Raw genomic sequence first — 18,237 nt, forward strand, 5'->3', positions numbered from 1 at the left:
CGTTTTATAACTTTTTATTACATTAAGCCAATGTGACAGCGTTTAAGAATGATATTTCTTATTACAAAAACATTTGCTCAACGTTTTAATCTGAAAGATAGATGTTTGTATGCTGCTAGGTTTGATTTTCGAAACAAAATGTCATTGTCTTGTGAACCACTATATTATTGCTTACTTATACAGAGTGTTAAAAATATCCAATATTTTAGGAGGTGCTAGTATGCATCAAAACAAGAAAAAAAGTCTAATAAACATGAGTCCTACACACATACTTTCTGAGATTTGAACACTTGTTCATAGGAGGTGCTCAATGTGACGTCCGTTCATGGCAGTGCGTTCCCCTGCCCTTCGGCGAAAGATTGTTCTTGATAACCAAAACCTAGGGAATATAGATTCCAATCAATCATCAATCAATCAATCAATCAATCAATCAATCAATCAATCGATAAATCAATCCAGCGGTCCTGAAATGTCAGCGTCTGGTGTTCACGCTTATTGCGGAAAAAATGTGCTGGTGTGCCATTCATCATGCATGAACCACATCTGTAGTCTGTGCTGACATGGCACATACTCCAACAAGATAGGCAATACGTTAATAAGAAAGTCCTGATACCGATCCCCAGTTAATCTCTGTGGTAGCACGTATGGCCCTATTAATCTATCGCCAAGAACGCCTGCCCATACGTTGATCGAGAATCTGTGCTGATGCCTTGTTTCTTCAAGTACAGCTGTCAAAAGAAAAAGTGGCCGCTCTCCTGGAACAAAGTTCCCTTCGGGTATCTTCTCTACAATTCGGAGACAGGCGATGTTACATGTTGTTGGACCACGTTGCCTGATATCTACAGTTATAATTGAAGTATACTGTGTGTTATTCGATAGCATAATGGTAGCGTTCAGGCCTCTTATTCATGAGGTCCTGCGTTCGACTACAACCTCGTGCTTTTTATGTTCTTTTTTGTTCTGTTTTTGAGAGAGACAAACTAGACATAATGGCTCCTTTCTCTTTTATGATTATTTTAGTAATTAACATCAGGTTCATTAATATATTATGCCATGACTTTATCATTATCATTATGATATTGTGGCTGCAAATGGAAAGAAAAAAGATTTTATTCTCAATAAAATATCTTTCGTGGCATAAACATAACAAATTTACTGGCGTCGGCCTTAAAACATTCAAACAATTAAGCGTTCAAAAAACAAAACAAAAAGCCACAATTCAATATTTAGTCTATCTTCCTCTTATCTCGATCATCTTGCAGTCGAGTGGGCATGGAATTGACTAGTCTTTGCAAATAGCGACTGTTCTTAGACACGATATTCCAGGCATTCTGAACATACACACATAAATGTTCTGTCCATGGGCAGGTCTTTCATTGCAAATCCAGCAATCTCCAATCTTTCCTATTTTCTGCCTTCCTCTTAGTCTCCGCATATGATCCACGTCTCCTAATGTCGTCTATTATTCTTTTCAACCAGAGACCCAACCAATTCCTTTTTCTCTTTCTAATCAGTTTCAGCATCATTACTTCTTCACTCACTTTTTCAAACACAATTTTATTTCTTATTCTGTCTGTCCACTTTACACGCACCGTTCTTCTCCACATCCACATTTCAAATGCTTCAATTCGTTTCTCTTCATTTCGTCGTAATGTCCATGTTCTTTTCCCATACAATGCCACACTCCACACAAAGCACTTCACTAGTCTCTTCCTTAGTTCTTTTTCCAGAGGTCCGCAGAAGATCCTTCTTCTTCTATTCAAAGCTTCCTTTGTTCATGTTTGCAGTTTTCTTGGGAAGGATAGGCCTAAATGCGGTAACATCCCGTTGCTTTCCGCACACCACTATCTCTTTCGCATCTTATTAAATTCCAGGGGACCCAAGCGTGGAGATGAGGAGAGTGGATTTGACTAATTGGGCCCTCCGGACTTCACCGAAGATCACGGCAAGGGTTAAATATTAATTCTATCAGGATGTTTGACCCAGTCAGAGACCGGGAAATCTCAATTAGCCTTTGCCCCCGCATCCTGGACTAGCTTCTACGAATCATCAGTAAATCTTAGAGTGTGATTGGGCCAATTTTTCCGAAAATGTTTCCACACTTTTGCTCTCGTAGCTCAGCGGACGAACGTCGGAATTTAGATGTCAACGTCTCAGGTTCAATTCCTCGTTACTCCTTTTCATTTTATTGTGGTTCAAGATAGTATAATGTAATAATACAAAAAGAAAAACTAATACCAGTATTATGCAACTGGATTTTTCCAAACCTAATATTAAATTTATGTTATTTATATCGCTAAAGAACGATTACAATATAACTTGAATATTATTTATACAGTATCACTAAAGAACGATAACAGAATATAAATGATAAATATCGGTTTGTTTAATTAATATATTGCGAAAGAACAATAACAATATAAATAACTTGAATATTGTTTTATAATGCTAATGAAGGAAAACAGAATATAAATGATAACTTTAATATTATTTAAATCGCTAAAGAACGATAACAATATAAAAAACGTGAATATTATTCATATCGGAATTTCACAGATTTATTACAGATGTATTTAAGAAATTGTAGAAGAATAGTAATTAGTAACAGTGTCCTATTTATTCTTCTTGGAGCCAAATTTGTAACTTTTAAAAGTGTGGTTACTATGTTGAAGTGTATGTGTTGCAACGGATGCTTGATGTCGTCGCAATGTCGTAATTATGGTTTGTGTTTGTGTGACTATTGTGTATTAATTTATGACGTATAGTACGGAAAGCTGCATATTTGTGTTATAGAAGTGTTACGTATGTGTGTTGTTAATGTTTTTGTATGTTTCAAATTAATACCTGATATTTGTTTTGCAATCGCAATGCCTAATTTACGGATTGTTTATGTTTTGTTTGCATCGCGTAAGCTAATTTAATTTTCTTTTCCATTTCTCTTTATGCTTATCTTTTTTGTGTATAAAACTATAGCCCTAACATACATATGTAAAATAGGGCTAACCCCCATTGGAGATACAATAATAATTATTATTCATATCGTTATAATACGATAACAGAATACAAATGATGATCTGAATTTTATTCATATCTCTAAAGAACGATAACAAAATATAAATAACGTGATATCTATAAAGAACGATAACTGCATATAAATAATAATTTGAATATCATTTACATCGCTAAAGAACGATTAAAAAATAAAATGAAAACTTGAAGAAGGCCCGAACCCACGACCTTTGAATCATTAAACAAGCACTCTACCGCTGGTCTACGAGGCGCAGATATGGAACACTTTCATAGTTCCGGAACTGCTTCTACAAGCACATGCATCGTGTAACATCGCCGCGACCCGAAGTGGACTTTGAAAATATTCGCTGTTCACGAGTGCGGCCACTTTTTTTTTGACAGCTGTACATGGAAATTTTCATCAGCCCACACATGCTGATTACGAAAATTCACAACACCATCTCTGCTGAACTCAATCATATCCGCAACCAAACTTTTCTTTTCAGTATTCCTTGCCACGTACCAGTATTCCATGCCAGATGTGTCAACTACGGTATGATTATCTGGTAGTCTGCTGTACTGTAGGGCAGAGAAATGCATTGCCATAAATGGACGTCACATTGAGCACCTCCTATGAACAAGTGTTCAGATCTCAGAAAGTATGTGTTGTAGGACCCACGTTTATTAAACATTTTTTCTTGTTTTGATGCGTACTATCACCTCCTAAAATATTGGATAGTTTTTATTAACACCCTGTATATCATCTATGTACTTGGATCCTTTCTATTCTAATGTAAGTCTCATCAATGTGAAGGTATCTAGAAGTGAGAAAAGGTCCTGGCAGGAAGAATCGCGCAATTATTCGATCAGTCCCACTATCCCTTACCAGTTATTTCGACTTTTTTCCTTCACTTGCAGCTTCGTTTGCCATTTGAGGTGAATTCCGATGGTTTGGGGGAAAAATTAACTTCTCTGTCCTTCAAATCACTAGAGAATTTGGCGGGGATTGTTGGGTGTTGTCTGGGGAAGTACACATATACAAACAAATCCACGGGGCAGCTCACCTCCGCTGAATTGGGACACGGGGAGTTGGTGATAGTTTTTTTTTTAGTGGGCAGCCATTTGCGAGGAGGCAGCGCCCCAGCTAATTAACCTGTGTAAGGGTCGGAGGCGCGCACTGCTAAAGGGCTAGCTGGATACATATGTTATCACCATCCCTCCCTTCCACATCCCAGGGATAATTATTCCATTCGCAACAGTTGTAATTGATTGGGAGAGAGACAGACATTGCACTGTGCGTACGGATGAAATTACACTGTTTTGACGTGAGTGGGGTGTGCTCCAATACATGTATATATTGCGCGGTGGTTGGATTGGTCGCAGGTCCAATGGAACGGCGGTAGTCCACGTTCAATGTTAATTATGGACGATGGAAATTGACAAAAAAATCTTGCACCCATCTTGCTGTACGAAATATAGTGAGGATCACGTAAGAGTAGTTCCTGAAAGTCTAATTTGACAGTCTCTTCAGTGTTGCCAACTAATACCAGATATCACCGAAGTGGATAAAATGACAGTGCTACGTACTGAAATAATAATAATAATAATAATAATAATAATAATAATAATAATAATAATATAGTGTTAACAATAACAATGTCTTGCTTATTTACCACATCTCAACTTTATGTTGCGAGGTGTTTCCTAAACGGTTCAATAATTTATTTATGAAGCGATATATTTTCCTCCTCGACTTCTCGCATATTATGTTGGTAATCAGGATTAGTATGATCTAATATTACAATTTATTTCGTCAGGCAACATGAAATTTATTGCTTTGACTAAAGAGTTTACGATTCATGAGACCTAACCTAAAAATATATTTACTTAATTGCATTTTCATCAGTTTGCTTTACTGTAAACCGAAATCACTGCTTCCAACATAACAGTTAGAAAATAACTGCCAGTTGTAGTATTTGTCAGTACCCGAAATTCGAAACGAAGTTGGTAAAAGAAACTTCAACCTGAGAACTAGAAAATCACTGTAATCCCCTAGCATATTTAGTAATAGCCGAAAAATGGTTAGGTTTCACCCTTAGGGTATTAAGTAAGCTGACCTGGACTATACAGATGGCTAACAATGTAGCCTACTTGGGAGTGCCTTGCAGTAACATACATACATACATACATACATACATACATACATACATACATACATACATACCACAGATACATTCAGGGTGACTCACGAGAATTTACCGCCACTTACAAAGCTTATTTCCGAAGACATTCTCAGCAAAAAATGTCATATAAACATTTGTCCTAATCTCAATATTTTCAGAATTACACTAATTTGAATTTGTTAGTAAAATACCTTTTTTCTTTAGTTTTAACGGTAAAAGAATATTACAAATAGAGAATGAACTATTCAAAAGTATCATTTATTTAATTGGCTAGAGTTCTGAAACTAAAAATGTGTTGTTAATTGCCTTGTATATACCTAAATTTTGTTTTTGTTTTTTTTAATTCTAACTAAACTACATTATTCTTACGTACTTGTCACAAAAATTGTTACAAATCATATGACTTTAGGAACTTGATTCTTTACAGTTTAATTATGTATCCTAATGAACAGTCTTGATGAATTTACAAGAGTGTGTGATTTGTAACAACTGTGTGACGAATGCGTAATTTTTTTTTAATTTTGTAGTTAAAAATTGAACAAAAAAAAAAGCAAAAAAAAAAAAAAAAAAAGCAAATTCTGTACGAGGTAGCTAAGGAATTTACAATACATTTTTAGCTTCAGAATAATAGCTAATTAAAGAAATTATATTCTTGAATAGTTCATTATTTTTCTGTAATATTTCCTTACCCTTAAAACTAAACAGTAACGGTATTTTAAAAACAACTTCAAATTAATATAACTCTGAAAATATTGAGATTGGGACACATGTTTATATGACATTTTTTTGTCAGAATGTCTTCGGAAATAAGCCCCGTAAGTTAGGTAATTCCTCGTGAATCACCCTGTATAAAGACTTACACTATCGACTGCTTTTTCGATGTCTATAAAAGCTACGTGTGTCTATTATATTCTGTGCTTTTTTCGATCATTTGTTCTAATATAAAAATTGTATACCTATACAAGATGTACTTGGACGGAATCCATATTGATGATAAAATACAAATAATGATTATAAGTAAAATAAATAAATAAGAAGAAATGTAGGCATTAGTGGATGAAGGGGTTATGTAACATTTTTGTGAAAAATGAGTTTTTTAGTGACTGGAAGTAGTATGTACAGTGTTCTTTCACATAGCTCTTATTTCAGTCTGTCTTGTCAAAGAGGATAAACGACGTATGTTACCGATACAAGTCTGTTTTGCAGTAGATGAAAGTGTTATGTGACTATGCCTCTATGGTAATATTTCTAACTTAACCCCTTCATCCACTAATTCCTTGAAATATTGAAGTTGTAAGTATTACAACCTAGTACGCATGGTGGCATATAACGTTAATACTAGACTAGATCCGCTATTGGCTTGCAAAATTCGAATTAACGCAAGTCAAGAAACCTACTAGACGTTTTAGAAACACGGCTGACCATTTATGTCTACGTGTATACACCAGGTGTGTTTGCACTATTGTTAAAACATTACAACTTGATACAGTTTCGTTAAAATACCCTTTTTCCAGGTCGTAACTCCATCTTCTGAATTACATAATAATAATAATAATAATAATAATAATAATAATAATAATAATAATAATAATAATAATAATAATAATAATAATAATATGCGGTATTATTATATTTGTGTCATATTTTATTGCACGAGTCAATGTTTAGGAAACGAGCTTCTTCAAAATACAACATACGATATATCAGGAGAAACCTGAACATACGTATCAACGTCGCATTGTTTAGCCTACATATAATGCCATCAGTTAGCACAACCAGGAAGAATTAATAGATGCTAGAGAGTTAAAAGTGAATTTAAAAAAAGGAACAAGTTATGCACTCTTTAGTTGGCATGGTAGTATTTTTACAACACTGATACAATAATGTGGAATATTGTGCACAATTCTGACTAACGATAATAGTTATTTATCAGCTAGTGGGATATGAGCATCATTACCGCTCCAATGTGTTCTGCAAGAACGAAGCGTAAAACGAGTTATATAATTGTATGAGAGAGGTAATTATGCTCATCCCACTAGTTGCATACGATATTTTATCCAGGTTTATTTAACAATGCGTTTAATGCGTTCATGACACGATCGTTGACTGAGTGCGATATGTAAATGATTACAACACTCAGTGCGGTAATGAATGTCATTATCGCACTCAGTGCGGTAATCACTTACATATAATACTCGGTGCGGTAATCATTTACATATCGCATTCAGTGCGGTAATGAATGTCATTACCATGGTGATATGGCGATGGATAAGTATCCATTATCAAACCAACGCGGATAAAGACTTATGCTATTCTAGCATTAAAATTTGTAAAGAAACTACTGGGTGTTCAGTTCAAAGTGTGTCATGGCTCGCTGTATGCCGCCATGTGGCTAGCCGACGATCCTAGAGAATTCAATCTTCCTACACTTTCGCAGAGGTGTATAACCTATGAGGCAGAGAAGTTGCCTAGCAAGTACGGCGTTCATTCTGAAGAGTACGTACCGATACGTACGGTAACGCCGGTAGTGGCAGGAATGTGAACTGTTTGGAAATACGTACTGTCGGGATATGGGGAGAGGGTTAAGACGATTACTTACGTATTTGTTGACATTAACTTCGACGGTCAACATGGACACGGAGCATTTGATTTGTGTTGTGGAATGTTACCGTACGCAACGATGATAACAAATACCCTGCTTACGATTTGCCAGCGCAAAACACAGTTCGAAAGAGGTTATGGTAGCACACAGACCGTACAGACCGCCATCTGTTGCTACGACGTTCAAGTTATACCGTACACGTTCTCAAGTTCAGATTGAAGAACGCCTTAAATAATAGGCAACTTCTCTAACATATAAGCTGAAACTCGCTTCAAATCGGTGACCCAACAACAGTGACGTCGTGACACACTTTGAAATGAACACCCAGTACTATAAATTTACAAAATGTAATGTTACGACGTACTAGATACATGAGTACTGAATATAACGTAATATCACAGTCTAGTATATAGGCCTAAAGTCACGAATCTCAATACATAGGGAATATGCATCCATGGATAGTTGCTAACCACTACGATCGCTACTAACGCCTCATCACAGATAATGCGAAATAGTACCGGCACAACCTATTGTTCCTAGTACTCTCAACAACTCAAGCTTCGTAACTGTATATAGTAGACTGTGGGTTTCTCCTTCGAATCAACATACATAATACGGTTCGTTCTCTCATCGCATCTTCAATCCGACAGAATGCTTCCTATGAGGTTTATGAGGAGGTTGGTTGCGTCTCTTCTGATGGCTCTACTAGACGTGCTGATATCATCATAATTGATCGACAGAAGGATAAAGGTGTCATTCTTGATCCCACAATCCGTTTCGAGATGCACGAGCAACAGCCACAAGAGGTGTGTAGTGAAAAACAAGTCATATATGAGCCTTGTTGTCAGCATCTTGGAGCACAATACCACATCACACATTGGACAGTTTTTGGGCTCATGTTCGGTGCCCGTGGCACGATCCCACGAGAAACTTTAAATCAACTTAAACAATTTAAAATTTCTGATGCAATGATTGATGCCATAGGATCTCATGTGTTAAAATCATCCTTAGCTATAATTAGTAATCATTTGTACCCAACAAACTTTTATTGTAAATGATTTCGTATGTTTTCATATCATTTATCTTAATGTTTCTTTTTCGTTTCAAATTGTCACACAATTGGTTTTCATGATTATTCTTTATGAATTGATTAGTAGGCCGATCTATTCGAACCCTTATTTAGGGCGGCTTTTTTATTAAAAAATTAGTTTGCAGGTTGCTAAGTAACCGTTTCTAAGACAATGTTATTTTATTATTTTTGTTGCTGTTTTGAAGCTTTTTTTTAAAGATAGCCTACGTTATATAAAACTATGTTGTGAAGGCGGTGATGACGTCATGGAATACTAGTTGCTAGGCAACCTTTTCCGGCACCAGTGCCAGAATTAGGGCAATTGTGCACGATTTATAGAATCATAACAAGCGTGTTTTAATGCTACTATTGCATAAAAACTATTTAGAATGTTGGAGTACAAAAAAGAACAGATAATGATAGATGTGTTATAAAATCTACCACTAAAACTACCTTCTTGATCAAATTCTTTAATAGTGGTCATCGATGTTGTTTAATAGAGGAATTAGTGATTTCAACGCAGTAGATACATGGGACTCACCAGGAGGTTGAGGTCGGCATTGATGTCTTCCAGATTGGGGCCGTGGCTGCCGTGGGGCTGATGGCCGCTGACCGACGCCAGGATCCTCTTCCGATGGCCCACGCGGTGTATTTCGAGCACCGCGGTAAGCTCCACCTCCCAGATCCGCCGCACCCTGTCCATATCCGTGTACAAGTGCTTTCGAAACGTCTCCTTGTATATGTCGAGGCGAATGCTATGGAGCCACCGGTCCACCGGGGACTCTTCTGCCGCCGAGTCACTATCGTTTTCCGCTGAACCCGTCGCCGCCGATGGTGTCTCACCATCGTCACCCTCTTCGTTGTGATCGCCGCCCCCGTCAGAGGACGTAGGGTTGTTGTTATTGTTGTTCAGACTAGTGTTCTCCGGTTGATGCACCTTGCTTGGCAGACTCCGCGACGCCTCCATGATGGCTTCGCGGTCCCGTTCGTTGTCAATGCCCATCTCTTTCAAGTCTTGGTCCTCTAGCACCCCACACTGGAAACGACAAGCATGAACAATTTAGAACTGTTATTCCTCAGCGTTTTAATCTTTAAGGCGATGCACTGCTGAAAATAGTCCAAAAATATTTTCGCGCTAAAAAATGTAAGATTTCAAGAAAATTTTATCTCACTATCTTAATATTATAAGTATAATTTCATATAATTGGTAGAAGTCGTGTTAATGTACAAGTTATGTGTAACCAAAACTTTAAATTTAATTATCTTAAAAAAGAAAGTGTCTACGTTTTCAACGTCAAGTATTCATTTTACTTCTCAGTGGTTAAAGGTAGAGTGATGAAACTTGGCATACTTATTCATTAACATCTCTGTTATGAAATGAAGCATTTGACTGACTGTATCACCATAGTTTCAGTGCTAGAGAATTATACGTAAAGTAGTATTATTTTATATTAATGTTTGAACATTGAAGGAACTGTATTTTTTTTACACATGAACAAATTATAGTAGGACATTACTAATCTCTTATTGTACAATATTCAGTGTTACCTTTAAGAAAAAATTATATTAAAAAAAGTAATAATTTTGTTAGAAACAGGATTTTCATTAAGAAAATTAATATATATATATATATATGTATGAATTAATCAACCTATATTATATTTGTATTCTATAATTTTGAACTATATATTAGTCCTACTTTTCACATGCGATATTATTCTTCTCTAGTGTTAATATTATATTATATAAGTCCATTGCCGCTGTAATTATATTTTAGTTCCTATTTTATTTTACTTATTTATTTTTATTATTATTATTTTTTATTTTAATATTATATCTGAACTGCGACCGAGCACGAGCGCTGCTCATTCGGTCTCAAATTTTGTTAATACTAATGTATCTTCTTTTTATATTGCTTGTATTATTTTATTTCTATTTCTCTTGTTTGTTTTGTAATTATATTTCTTTATTCTGTATATTTAAATTTAAATAAAATAAAATAAAATAAAATATATATATTTTTTTAAGTGTTTATGAGAAAAGATTTAAATTTACAATGTGTGATTATGATATTGATATACACATTCAGTGAAAATTTCAACTCTCTATCACAAAAATTGTGGATTTTAGAAATTTCAGCAGCACATCGCATTAACACTGATAATTTTACCTGTAACATTCTTGCCAAACCTTATCACAATATGAAAAAAATGCAGTATCACTGGCAAATCTAATACTATATAATTACTTAATTCTGTCATTAGTTTTATTATCTTTGTCTTCTACTTAAGTCTTATTATAGCGTATTCAAAGTACGAGTATGTAGATATTAATAAAATAATATGACAAGAAACATTCCTATCTTATGCCTCCGTGCAACTTCAAATAAATATTAAAAAGACCAAATTATTAGTGGTACGCAGTGTTTAGGAAAATATTTCGGGTAAGAGGGATGAAGTTACAGGAGAATGGAGAAAGTTACACAACGCAGAGCTGCACGCATTATATTCTTCACCTGACACAATTAGGAACATTAAATCCAGACGTTTGAGATGGGCAGGGCATGTAGCACGTATTCACGAATCCAGAAATGCATACAGAGTGTTAGTTGTGAGGCCAGAGAGAAAAAAGCCTTTGAGAAGGCCGAGACGTGGATGAAGGGATAATATTAAAATGGATTTGAGGGAGGTGGGATATGATGGTAGAGACTGGATTAATCTTGCTCAGGACAGGGACCGCTGGCGGGCTTATGTAAGGGCGGCAATGAACTTCCGGGTTCTCTAAAAGCCATTTGTAAGTAAGTAAGTGAAACAGGGATTCTGCTTCCCAACATAAAAATTTAAAATGTTAAAATACTGTAGAATAAGGAAATCAGTTCAATTGCCATAATAGTTTCACTACAAATAACAAAATTACTTGGAAATAATGGAAAGAATTGCTTCAGCTAAAGGAGTCTTCATGAACAATAATAAATTCTGTAGGCCTAACGTATCAGAGATACACCGGCATATGAAATACGTGATCCAATTTTGAAAATGAAACTACAGTTGTTGGTTTGAATGATTCATTTTTGTTTCGATTTACAAATGAAGAGTATGAGTTTCTGATAAGAGAAGTAATAAATGAAGAGCGTGTAACATAATTATTTTATCTTCATATAAAGCGATATTCCAAAATTAATCTCAGTTCACAATAAATGTTTCACTATGATTTACTCAAAGTGTATCGTACGTGTCCATTGCCACTTTAACATTCAAAACTCGCGATTAAAAAACAAACTTGTGGTTGCATAGGTCTGTAGCTGCTCTCGATATCGAGATATTACCGTGAGAGGCAGAGTGGCACGACAAATTTTGTACGCAACTTCGTCGACCTCATGCCCGTAGCGAGAGGGAGGCGACGCCATTTGATCTGATCACAAAAGTTACATTGTTTAATGGCCTAATTAGTCTAACTAATAATAACATTAGCATTCGGCTGTCGCTCATAGTTTTGTTATAGTAAACAACTGAAATTCTGCCTTGTTTTTATTTCACCACAAATCCCGAAACGAGTGCCCACACTAGGTACTAGAAAAAACTTAATATTGTAAGTCAGAAAGTGATGGGAGAGTCATATGATCCCGTGATCCCATGTCGGTTGAGTGTTATTGTGATATTTAGTTTTTAAAAAATTCAATCTTATTTATAGGCCTAAGTGAAATAAATTAATGCAATTTATATGTTGTAATATTACTGAAGAGTTTCCCTTTATTTCTATATCAGTATATACAATGGAATTACTGTGCTAGTTACCAACGCGACTATAATTTTGATTTTTATTCTTTAACTTCGGCACTAGAATGTGATGTATGATAAGTTTGTTCATTTTTTTGGTTACTTCATGTTATTAATGCAAAAATGCATTAAAAGTATTCTTTTGTTTACTTACATACTCTCCTTGCCTAAGCGAACTCTTCCAATTTGCTATAGATAGTGTGCCGTACAACCAAAGCCACCGTTTCTGGCGAGTGAAATAAGTAATAGGAACGTTGAGAACGAGTATTTTATCTTTGCCGCAGTCTGTGGGCGAGAAAGTTGACAACTATGATTGGCAGATTGCTGACGTGACTTCTGTTTATAAGGTGATATCACTCTCAGCCGAAGTGATAACAGATGGCACTGACTGGGAAAAGTACTCAAGGACGCGCTCCAGAAACGCAAAGTGTGAGCATCTTGCCTTTGCCGCAGTCAGTGGGCAATAAGACTGACAACTGTGATTGGCAGATTGCTGACGTGACGTGTATTTGGGTGGTACCGTTCTCAGATAAATTGGCAACAAATGCTCACTGATTGGCTTTTTACTCAAGGACACAAGCGCCAGAAATGCTGGCGCTGGCTGTAACTTGCTGCCGTTGCTATCATTCTTGCTAAGCAACAGTGTGAAGTAACTCGTTTGTGTTGCTAAGCAATCATATGTTGTGTTTGCCGTTGCTAAGAAAGTGACCTCAGATGTTGACCTTTTGACCTGGAGCGTAACGTTTCAAGTTAAAAAAAAAAGTAAGAAAGACATTCCGTACAATTTTCTGTTTCCCAAGGAAATAGAAACGAGGATAAGGTAATACAAATAGGCGGGAAATTGATTAAAGAGACAGAATAGGCTCCAACATTTTGATACTTACAATGAAGTCCAGGTCGTCGAAGCCGTTGTTGCGGAACAAGGACTCGTAATCGGCCAACCCGAGGGCGGCAAGCCACTGGCCTACGGACGAGCCACCTCCACAGGAGACAGGCGGGGCCACAGGACTGCTGCTCGCTGACCGATTCATTCCTGTCAAATACAAGATCCGCATTCCCCGTCAGTAAATGTGGGTACAATGTAGCGTCGGAGATCAAGTGCCTTGTCGATTGTCTTCACGGACATATTCGTGGTTTCCCTCTGTTTCTAGTAATAAATGCCAGGATATTACACTGAAATAGACCACAACTGATTCATTTCCCAAGACACATTTAATTTATTATTCCATAAGTCATGACGACAAACAACATCCTCCGCAGTATCATATCCTGAGGCTGTTCTCGGATTTAATTTCGAATACAGCTTGGACTCATTACCTAGTTCTGTTTTTTCTGAGGTTTTTTCCCCCACGAAGACGAATGTCAAGTGATCTCTTAGCGAATACTAGGACTTATGTAGCCAAATACGTTGACGTTATCACGAAATTGAACGACTACGACCTCGAAACAATGTCGTTAAATAACAGATTAAAAACACTTGCAATTAAGGTTGATATCGGATAATGCACTAAATCAATAATATTGAGACGGAGACAGACAAAAACACAGTGAAGAATATACAGACACAAAAGCAAAAACATATACTGTACTCCAACCAGGAAAAAGTCTCAGGGGAACGAGACCCAGCGGAGTAATCCTGTGAATGAATGCTGATGTCATAAGGTCACACACGTGGGTACATGCATCTCCATTGGCTAACTCTCAAAGCACAAACGATAACACTGATACACACATATTTATACTACGCTAGTTACAAAATTATATCACGGTTAATCTCCTGGTCTTTTAATCCCTCTATACGGGAAATGGCATGTGCAGGAGAGCGCATGTTTTTTAAACTGACGTTATAACGGTAATATTATCTATCTACTTCGCTCCAATAGGTGAAGCAATAGTAAGCACATTCCTTTCACGGTTGATCTCCTGGTTGGAGAACAGTACAAACAGAGACACAAAATTGACAAAAAAAAAAAAACGATGAAGAGACAGACATACAAAGACAGTCAAAGAAAGACAGACAGGGAGATATAAGTAGGCCTAGTCTTAGGCCTAGTCTTCTTCATGGCCGTCTGCGCACCTCGCAACTATAGAAACCACTCACTATCTCTCGTGTAGTTCGGATTTGTGCGAGGCGGTTCAGATTCTGATTAATTCCATCACGACATTATATTTTATGGGGTAAATTATTAACAAACTTACATACAGAATTCAAAACATTACTTGGACCAAAAAATGTTTATAAAGGAGCCTCATTCATTTTCATCTCTTTATTTTCAATAATTAACCAATGCTTACTAGTAGCAGTAGCAGTAGCAGTAGCAGTAGCAGTAGCAGTAGCAGTAGTAGTAGTAGCAGCAGCAGCAGCAGCAGTAGTAGTAGTAGTAGTAGTAATAGCAGTTTATTTAATGATGCTTTCAACTGCAGAGTTTATTAATCGTCAAAATTCAAGGTGGGCGACAAACGACCGACAAATTTTCCCTGAAATTAACATGAACCGTGTTTTTTAACGTGCTATATCGCACGAGATCCACAGCTTCACTTCCCTCCCGGAAGAAGTCATGCTTATGATTTTAAAAGGTTTTATCGCTCTTCAAAGTCATCATCCTCGGCCAAATTTCTATACGCGAACCTCATGTCCAAAGGCATTCAACTAAACCCAACACCACAGAGGGCGAAAAGGAATAAAATACACGCATAACACACGCACGAACAATTCTGTGAATTAAGTTATTTAATAGAATTCTATCTCAATACCAAGACCTAAAATTTAAGCGGTGAGATCAATAACCATTCTAGTCCATTTACACAAGTTTCGAGAAAAATGCAAAAAACTTTTTTTTTTAATTTCTTACCTAATTATTAGGTATTATTTGCACAGAATATTTCTGGTTGTTTTCGAGATCAAGACAATATACTAACTTTTAAAGTCGTAACACTTTGGAAATATCCAAAATTTAATTTCAAATTTGGAAAAAAATGAATGGCCAGAAGTGGACTTGAATGGTTATTGATCTCACCGCTTCAATTCTTACACTTCGCTCTAGCCACTGGAGCAAAGTAGGTCAAATAATTTTCTTCTTCCTTTTCACAAAGCCTATTATGGAAACATGTGATAGGCATTACCCTTATGCATATTTTTTGGCGATAGCGACCCTCAGTATGAAAATTGCCAAACAAATCCGGATTCATTAAGCAATAGAAAGAATTTACTGAAATCAAGCGGAGGGTTCTAAATTAGTTAATTTCATCTGTCTCAATACTGCTGTTGTACCCTACATGGAGATAGATTGAGTCAGATAGGGACAGAGAGGAGCGACGTGGATATTCATTTCCTTTCTATTGCAAGTGGATGAACGTCCATGGCTTGTATTTTCACCATATTGTATTAAGGGATGACGTAGTTTAGACCTTTAAATCATTCAAGCAGTAACTCTACTGGGTGTTCATTTCAAAGTGTGTCATGACGTCACTGTTGTTGGGTCACCGATTTGAAGCGAGTTTCAGCTTATATGTTAGAGAAGTTGCCTATTATTTAAGGCGTTCTTCAATCTGAACTTGAGAACGTGTACGGTATAACTTGAACGTCGTAGCAACAGATGGCGGTCTGTACGGTCTGTGTGCTACCATAACCTCTTTCGAACTGTGTTTTGCGCCGGCAAGTCGGACGCAGGGTATTTGTTATCATCGGTTGCGTACGGTAACATTCCACAACACAAATCAAATGCTCCGTGTCCATGTAGACCGTCGAAGTTAATGTCAACAAATATGTAAGTAATCGTCTTAACCCTCTCCCCATATCCCGACAGTACGTATTTCCAAACAGTTCACATTCCTGCCACTACCGGCGTTATCGTACGTATTGGTATGTATTCTTCAGAATGAACGCCGTACTTGCTAGGCAACTTTTCTGCCTCATAGGTTATACACCTCTGCGGAAGTGTAGGAAGATTGAATTCTGTAGGCTCATCGGCTAGCCACATGACGGCATACAGCGAGCCATGACACACTTTGAACTGAACACCCAGTACTTGCTAAAGAACTACTGGCCAACAATCTGTACAAACAAGTTCAGTTCCAAGAAAACCACACCGGTTGTGAATAATAATAATAATAATAATAATAATAATAATAATAATAATAATAATAATAATAATAATAATAATAAGCAGTGAAGAATACAGGAATATAGGCCTATACATATATGAGGTACTCGACCTTTTAAATTGATGCCGTACTGTTCCTCGCGACTTACGATGACCACACGTGTATATTTCAGCAGATACTCGTATGTTACTAATGAGGAGGGCTCTGGCCAGAGAAGCATTGCTCGTTATGTTATATAAAGGAATATCGCATACAGGCACCGTACGTAAGGGGATACTTCAACGATGTGTTTGAACTGGCGTTTTCTTTGACTAAACGGATGTGAAATGATAGCAATTGTAGCCAATTACGGATGTATCCAGCGGAAAGAATACACCCCACGTGAATATCCTAACGTCTACATCTACAATAACTTCGTCCGGAAATATAAAAAAAGAGAGACGTATTAATGAAACAGAGTTACTTGTGAAGCAAAACTCGGGAGTGAATTTAATATGGCTTCGTCTCGATCCCAGGCAGCAGGAAAACTATTATATTTCAGAATCACATCAAATTTTCTTGAGGGCATGTTCTCCTGGATATAAACGTATGGTAATCAATTAATAATAATAGTCAGAAGAAAGGGAGACGGGAATTTTAAATTCCACAGATTGTGTGACCACGTTTTTACTTTTTTGGGATATTATTTTATTAATTTTGTATTGCACGAAATATTTATTTTTTTATGACAGGATTATGATGATTAAATTATACCTGGTCATAGGCCTACTCAGATATACGTAGTCAAATGAAATAAACATGAATTATTTTTAAAGTTACAATGTTGGCAAACAAAGAAACAAATGCTAGGAAAGTGATAAAAACAAACAATAATGCGACAGGCTCATGTCAGTAGATTTACTGGCATGTGAAAGAACTCCTGCGAGACAAAATTCCGGCACACCGGCGACGCTATAATCTCGGCAGTTGCGAACGTCGTTAAATAAAACATAACATTAACATTATATCTACCGAAGCGATACAAAGCATTAACAAACCAAAAAATGGCTAAATAAATTAATTATCTAGAGCTCGCAACGAGTCTTAAAAAGTTTAAAGCTTGAAGAAAAAGAAGAAGAAGAAGAAGAAGAAGAAGAGGAGGAAGAACAAGAATGAGAAGAAGACAAAATAAGAATCAAATACAAATGCAGAATGAACTATCATTGTATTTTAAAACGTGTTTTTCGTCACTCAAAGTACACGGAACAGAACAGCGGCCTAAAGTCAGCTTGTAATAAGAGAAAATCCATACTTCATGAGAGAAAACGAAACGAAAACAAAACGGCAACATAACAGGATTGATTCCTTCCCACAATCGATTTCATTTACCCACAATTCCACTAGAGAATAATATCGATTATTTCTTACGTAAATGGCCCTCACTGTGAACGTTTCAGTGTTTCAGTGTATATTCACTTTCGATTTTGATATTTTTCATTTTTTACATGAAATTTT

The 18,237-nt window shown here is 36.5% G+C and overlaps 1 protein-coding gene across 1 annotated transcript in view; it reads right to left on the minus strand.

Moving 5' to 3' along the window:
• Positions 1-18,237, minus strand: part of LOC138697816 (ankyrin repeat and SAM domain-containing protein 1A) — a 598,611-nt gene that overhangs the window by 54,988 nt on the left and 525,386 nt on the right. The window contains exons 12-13 of the mRNA XM_069823347.1: positions 13,524-13,672; positions 9,405-9,899 (exon numbers count right to left, since the gene is read on the minus strand). Coding sequence (XP_069679448.1) covers positions 9,405-9,899; positions 13,524-13,672 — 644 coding nt within the window. The remainder of the gene's footprint in view (positions 1-9,404; positions 9,900-13,523; positions 13,673-18,237) is intronic.

The sequence above is a fragment of the Periplaneta americana genome, chromosome 4, assembly GCF_040183065.1.
Source record: "Periplaneta americana isolate PAMFEO1 chromosome 4, P.americana_PAMFEO1_priV1, whole genome shotgun sequence".
NCBI classification, from domain to species: Eukaryota; Metazoa; Arthropoda; class Insecta; order Blattodea; family Blattidae; genus Periplaneta; species Periplaneta americana.